Source organism: Cariama cristata, unplaced genomic scaffold, assembly GCF_000690535.1.
Source record: "Cariama cristata isolate BGI_N322 unplaced genomic scaffold, ASM69053v1 scaffold2618, whole genome shotgun sequence".
Classification (NCBI taxonomy): Eukaryota; Metazoa; Chordata; class Aves; order Cariamiformes; family Cariamidae; genus Cariama; species Cariama cristata.
In genome coordinates, this window is record NW_009630470.1 from 34,007 (window position 1) to 41,692 (window position 7,686).

General features: G+C 37.8%; 1 protein-coding gene across 1 annotated transcript in view; it reads right to left on the reverse strand.

Annotated features, from left to right (window-relative positions):
- LMBRD2 (LMBR1 domain containing 2) overlaps positions 1-7,370 on the reverse strand; it is a 26,794-nt gene extending 19,424 nt beyond the window's left edge. The window contains exons 1-5 of the mRNA XM_009705535.1: positions 7,197-7,370; positions 6,661-6,740; positions 4,689-4,784; positions 2,844-3,011; positions 1,769-1,979 (exon numbers count right to left, since the gene is read on the reverse strand). Coding sequence (XP_009703837.1) covers positions 1,769-1,979; positions 2,844-3,011; positions 4,689-4,784; positions 6,661-6,740; positions 7,197-7,370 — 729 coding nt within the window. The remainder of the gene's footprint in view (positions 1-1,768; positions 1,980-2,843; positions 3,012-4,688; positions 4,785-6,660; positions 6,741-7,196) is intronic.
- Positions 7,371-7,686: the final 316 nt, after the last annotated feature.

A 7,686-nucleotide genomic window follows, 5' to 3' on the forward strand; every position in this document is an offset into this window, starting at 1 on the left:
GCATTCCTAGGAATTTTCAAAAATTTTCATACACTTCATTGCTCCTGTGAAGGATGAAAACAAAATATTGGCCAAGAGTTTTAAGGTACACTGCAATTGTTTCTAGACTGAAAGGAAAAAAAGGCGGGGCAGGCAGGATGGGAATTGAAGTGCCAGACCTTGAAATAAGGTTTTATCATGCATTAATAATATAATATATTTTATGTTGTGTATGACAACCTCAGAATCTGTCAGTCACTCCGTCTGACATAAAGGACAATCTAGTGCAAGACAGCAGACTAGTACAAGACTCTCTTTTCAGGGAAGTTCACTGCCTCCCTGGGGTCTGAATTAGGGATGTCAGCACAAGACTGAAGAGCTTAGTACAACTTCAGACTACTACCTCTTCCTGCTCTTTCACACAGGTACTAATGATGTCGTAACGAAAAGTGTGAGGTTGATTAAATGATTTCAGAGCCCTAGGAAGAATGCTAAAAAATTCAGGAGCACAGGTAGTGTTTTCCTCAATCCTCCCAGTATTGAGGGGAAACTCTGAAAGAAACAAGTGAGCCCAGGATAGCAATACCTGGCTCCAGAACTGGAGCCTCAACCAAAATGTTGGGGTTTTAAACCACGGAAGAGCCTTCAAGAGGGAAGGGGAAGGGAAAGGGGAAGGAATAGATGGGGTATTGACCAGCTCTCTAGGAAGCCTGTTCCAGTGTTTGACCACCCTCTCAGTAAAGAAATGCTGCCTAATGTCCAGTCTGAACCTCCCATGGCGCAGTTTTGAACCATTCCCACATGTCCTGTCACTGGATCCCAGAGAGAAGAGATCAGCACCTCCCTCTCCAGGCATTTGGACAATGCTCGTAATAATTTGCTTTAACTTTTGGTCAGCCCTGAAGTGGTAAGGCAGTTGGACTAGATGATAATTGTAGGTCCCTTCCAGGTGAAATATTCTATTCTACCCTGTCCTATTCTAAGTGCTAGCCTGGTAAACAAAGTTTTTGTTGCTCATTTTCTAGTAAGTTTTGTAGTTATGTCCCACTTAGACATTTTTAGCAATTTCTTCAAAATGTTATTACTGAAGAACGAAGATTTAACTAATATTTTATGTTGGCATACCACAGAAGAAGTTAACCATCCTACCCTATAACTCTCCAAAAGTATTATTTCCAAGCCATGGCATCTGAGCAGTAAGGACAGGGAATGGTTATTCAGTGGGTTGCATTTCCATTCTATTCTTGAACTACATTAGACCCTATTGCTCACTCACAAATAACAATAAACATAGTCTCAAAACTCTTTGAAAAAAACAATGATCTATTTATTCTCTTCTCAAAAGACACATCGCATAGTCCCACAAATCCAACTTGGAAACTCTTCTCAAGATTCCAGAAATACACTGGGAGCAGAACATAGAAGCAGACATACATAATTTGCATGAACACTAGTGAAACATCTGTACACACTATTTTCAAGTTCACTCTGGAATGTTACTCATTAGTGATAAATATTACTCTGAAAAGGTCAATAAAAGACTAAAACCAACCAATAATGGCTATCAAGTTGCCAAGTTCTTCACATCACGGACTGTTTCTCTTGATTTTTACACAGGATCAAGTGGCACATTACGATGATTTTCTTAATTTACTGGTATTTCACAGTAAGTTCATGTTACTTATGTTTTATTGCCACAAGTGCCCAACACCAGGGAATTCAGAGATGCTTAACAGTAGCCTTCACTTATTTCATAGTGAAAGCTATTAGCATAGTGAAAGTTACTTACCTCCATAATATCCTCTAAATTCTCCTCTGCATCTGCTTTTTCAGTCATTAGTTTGGCAGCTTTGAAATAGGTCTTCATGAGTAGATAACCTCTCTTGGCCCCATTCCAGTGAGAACGGGGAATTTCCACCAAACCATAACCCAGAAGCAACACAAGAAGAAAGAGACCCCATGTGTTTGCAGCAGCTATCCCAATTGTCTGAAGTTGGTTCCTAAAGAAAAAAACAATAGCAAAACCAACAACCAACCAAACAACATCCTCCTACCCCACCCACAAGAAAGCAACCTTGAAGTATCCAGGCACCAATATGGCTTTCAAGTTTACAGGAACAGACTTGGCATCATTGGTAATTCTTGCCTAGGGCCAGTCTGCTACTTAGCCATATTTAAAGCTGACACAATTTTTCTGTATCTCCCATGTTTCTTCCTCATCTGGAGGGAAGACAAAAATGTTTGTTTTCAAAGGAATATGTTCCTTTAGGAAACAAGATGAACTTGGCAAACTTACTGAAAATGAAGTCAAAACACCATAATTGCAGTCACTATAAGAAACAGCCTCAGAACCCAGAATTTGTATTCAGAAATTGAAGTGGAAAGCAACTAGGCATTACATGGCAGTGTTTGCTTCTCCACCTAGTATGGAAGACCATTAGCAATGTTATAAATACCAATTATTTTAACTTACTGTATTGCCTTTAAACGGAATCTACAGTAGACAGAAAGGCTACACAGGAAATACTGACACAGACTTATTGAAAGATGTTATTCTGAGAACACTGTGAAAGGATCTGCACTAACTTTGCAAATGTACTTGTAGGGAGAAAAAAAAAAAACCATTGCAAATATAACAGGATTCCTCTGCCATACATATCAAAATCAGAAAACCAAGAGACATATTTCTATAAAGAATCAAAAAATCCCTTTACATAAAAAAAGTTAACAAAACTTTCCAGTTGTCTAGTAAAAATCAGACCAATTACAATTGTTTTTTAAAAAAGACCCATTTCACCTACAGAAGAGATTACCCATGACAATTTCATAAGAACTAATGCACGTGCTCAGAACATTATTCTTACCATTGCAAATTGAAGTTTGGGTTTACAGCCACATATATTAAAAATGCTCCAAAAATCAGCAAGTAAGTGCCATAATAGATTGCATTCTCAATCAATGCAGTTTTAATCTTTCCAGTAATGGAGAACCCTCCTGATCTGGCATATGACTGCATAAAAGGTAGCAGAATCCTAGAAGGAAAGCAAACAAAACCAAACAGCATCAGTCAACCAAAAAAAGTAGTTTAGCAGTGGCAGGATACTGAGACAGGGATGTTTAAGCTAAAGACTCACAAGCTTCTCACAAACTAGCTGGTTCTATGTTTTTATTCTAGATATACTTGTCTGATGGCAAACGTTGAACAAGCTGGAGATAAAAATCATGCTGTTAGCTTTACTGTAAAAAATCCGCGCTAATTGAGCACCTCACTACCAACCCTGATATTCTTGACTGAGCTACAAAAATAATTATTTGATGATAGGTTGATCAGAAACCACTCAACAAGGGACAGAGTATACTCTGAAAGGACAGAGTGTACCCTCAGCAAGTTCACTGATGATACAGAACTGGCAGGAGCGGCTGATACACCAGAAGGCTGTGCTGCCATTCAGCAAGACCTGGACAGGCTGGAGAGCTGGGCAGAGAGGAACCTGATGAAGTTCAACAAGGGCAAGTGTAGGGTCTTGCATCTCGGGAGGAATAACCCCATGCACCAGTACAGGCTGGGGGTTGACCTGCTGGAGAGCAGCTCAGCAGAGAAGGACCTGGGAGTCCAGGTGGACAACAAATTGACCGTGAGCCAGCAATGTGCCCTCATGGCCAAGAAGGTCAATGGTACCTTGGGGTGCATTAGGGAGAGTGTAGCCAGCAGTTCCAGGGAGGTTATCCTCCCCCTTGACTCTGCCCTGATGAGGCCACATCTGGAGTCCTGTGTCCATTTCTGGGCTTCCCAGTTCAAGAAAGACAAGGAACTACTGGAGAGAGTCCAGTGGAGGGCAATGGAGTTGATGAGGGGACTGGAGCATCTCCCTTATGAGGAAAGGCTGAGAGAGCTGGGTCTGTTCAGCCTGGAGAAGAGAAGACTGAGAGGGGTTCTCATCAATGCTTATAAATACCTTAAGGGTGGGTGTCAAGAGAATGGAGCCAGACTCTTTTCAGTGGTGCCCAGCGACAGGTTAAGGGGCAACAGGTACAAACTGAAGCACAGGAAGTTCCACCTGAATATGAGGAAGAATTCCTACACTTCGAGGGTGACAGAGCACTGGAACAGACTGCCCAGAGAGGCTGTGGAATCTCCTTCTCTGGAGGTATTCAAAACCTGCCTGGATGCGATCCTCTGCAACCTGCCATATGTGAACCTGCTTTGGCGGGGGCATTGGACTAGATGATCTCCGGAGGTACCTTCCAACTCTGACCATTCTGTGATTCTGTGATCAATCTAACCCAAAAGGACAGACAATCTGTTTGCTGTAGCTGTATCTGTACCTTTATATAGTATAGCCAATAAAATCAAATAATTTACAATATAACACAAAAATTACACAACTTATTCATGGAATTACTTTGCTGTCTGGTAGCCTAAAACCCATTTTTTTCAGACAATCTACCCATAAACACCTGTATGTGTAAATTGCTCAGTTTCAACTACCAAAGTGAAACAAGAGTAAATGGCTGCCACCTGAAAAGGTATACACAATTTAGTACATTAATTATTAGAGAAATTTCACTGCTAGCAAATAATACATGATTAGATAGCTCCATGGAATAGTGATATATATTCTTAAAGAGTATGACATGAGTGTTAAGATATTGCACTTAGAAATTATACCTATATCATGGTCTTTGTCATATTCTTTTGCATTACTTACCATGTTAAAAACTGTGACGTCCAATACACAACACGCCAGAAAATTGGCATAATTCCATTAGGAATATAACTCCACGGTTTGAAACATTTTTGCTTGCTGTAACAACGTAAAGAACCTTATTGTCAGTTATAGGGCCAAGAGTATAAAAAACATTGTCTATAAATTTCCCTATCTAGAAAGGACTTTGAAGACAGCATAGAAGTAATACACTACTATTTGAGTACGTAGTCAACCATCAACCGTCTCAGAAGAAAATAAACTCAATCACCACTTAAAGATATCTGTCATTCTCCTCACCACAAATAATATATCTGGACAAGACAGCAGCTCAAAGACTAAAGAGAAATAAGCAATTAAACAATTTAAGGTTACAATTTTTCTTTTTGGGCAGGAAGTACTTTCTTCATGTAAATAAAAAACATGCCTCTAGACAGATCATTTAACTTTAGTTAGTGCAGCAGGTTTTTAAAAAATACCCAGGGATTTCATCATCTAGTTCGACTACCTAGAGCCTTTAGTGGTAAAAGAAGTGTATTAGTTGTTTCGTCTGTCACCCAGCTGGATTTAGTCAGGCTTATAGAAAATTTGATTTGTTAGGCCAATACTTTTCTGACAGGTACTATTTGCTTCAGAAGACCAGAAAAACCATGAAAGCCATTTTAGTAAAAAAAGAGCAAAAGACAAAGTGCCCATCTACACTCAGACACTTTGTTGCTGTTTTTTCCCCACATCTGTCTGGGTAATGAAGCAATGGTGAGTCAAGGGGCAATACAGTCAATTTAGCAGGATTATCTATTGAGAAATAATTGGTGTTTTCCAGGGTTAAACTAGTTAAGCCTGAGTTGTGAGTTTTTATGTACCATTAAATTACCATAGAATGACAGGTAGTGTGACTAAAGGTTTCAAACAAAGTTTTAAGATCTGAGTTGCACCAACACAGTACCTGCTCAATTACTACTTAAGTTGATATTTCTATTTGATTTAATCATGTCATATGCTATAGTATAACATCCATCAGCATGTTCTGAAATTATAGGTTAATTGAAAGGCTATTGAATAGTTTTCAAGCTGTGTATTTACCTATGTTTAATTAAGGTACACTGGATGATCTTAAATAAAGGGTACAAAGTTGTGTCACTAAGTTTGGCACTCTACTGTTCTTCCATGGATACACAATATCCAGATAGCCTCTGCTTTGGGGCAACAAAACTGTCGATACTTTGCATGGACGTACCAACTGACATCTTAAATGCTCTAATCATCTTACAGATAACTACACTGCACACATCTACAAGATGTGGAAATAGCCAATGGAGGCTAAAGAATGACCAGCCATGGAAAGCGTCCACAATTCACCTACATTCAACATGTTTTAGGGGTTACTTCCTTCCTGGCAGAAGACAGCAAGCAGGCTATCATTACTTTGGTATAATACACTAAATTTGAGATAACGCCAATTACTATATACATCAGTGTATATATCTTTCTATATATATTATAATAAGCAATTATATATGCTGCTTACATATAAGACAAGCCTACTAATTTCATTCATAAGGTATAAAATTAGATTTTCAGGTCTGAACTCTTTAAGATTGTGAGGGAAAGATAAGCATTGACCAAGGCCTCTCCTTACAGACAACCAAGATTGGTCGAAAAGCTTAGTTCTATAGCTTTAACAACAAAATAGAGAAATTTAGCATGAAGGTTTTTCTTTTTTAAAAAAAAGAAAAGGAATATTTAGGTAATCAGTTAAAACTACCATATAATTACTACTAATAGATGCAGATGCACTTTTCTTCACCTCTTCCTCACCTTCCTGTACACTTACAATCTTCAAATGTCATATCACATAGACATAACACTTGTTTATTAGTCTTAAAAACACAGTACACTCCTATAATTTAAAAAAAGAAAAATCATAAAACACTTCTTTAAAAACACTCTAATGAAGAAAAGATACAGTTCATACCTTGGAGCAAGAGTAACGTAAGAGCCATTACTCTCTGCAGGGCTGGAGTTAACAGCAAGTTTGCACCGATTATAAATAGTCTAAAAGACAAATAATTTTATATCACTGATCAAAAAGGTATAACATTTATTTAAAAACAGCAAGTCGCACTTTTAAAGACACTTCCTGTACTCCAGGTCCATATTTGGGAGCAATGACACTAATAAACCCTCAAAACAACATGCAATCTGCAGGACAAGTAACTAAAAAACTGGAAATGTTTTTATATTGTCTAAACAGATAAAAAATTGTTATAAACAAATAATGACATTTTAAAACATTTGAAATAGATTTGTTGTCTGATAAGGTCAACAAAAAGTAAAATTAATTGTAAACACAGACACTGTCATGCAAAAAGGTAACAGGTATTTAGATGGATAAGACACTATTTGGAAAATTTATTTGCTGTTTAAGACATTGTCTTCTGAAATTATGATTTTTTTAAAATACCATACACATTTTACACAACTAAGCAGAAAATCTTGCAAGTTTCTTACCGTACTGACATCCAGAGGCAGTATAAATACAATAAGAAAGCAGAGATACCAAGCTAATAATGTTGCTATGATCACCAGCCTATGCTGTTTCTTGAAGTCTCCATACCGATGAAGTAGGAATAAGGCCAGAAAAAAGACAAATACTATCTCAAGGCCCAACGCTGCACCGCTCATTATTGAATGTTAACTCCAGCCACACAGCTCAGCTCACTGAAGAAAGCAGAACTGTAAAACAAAAAGACATTTAATTACATTAAGATATTTAAATATAAAAGAGTTGCTTAACAGACATTTTAAAACATATTAATAGACTTTTCTTACTTCACATGACAAGAACTCTGATCAGATGAAGAACAAGATTTTTAGCAAGGTCCTCTAAAGCACTCTGCAGAAATCAAAATATCATGTCATTCCAATTTTGTCACTTCTAGCAACATATTAGGACAACTCCTCTTCATCTTCTTGATTTACAATAGATCCAGAAGTCCAG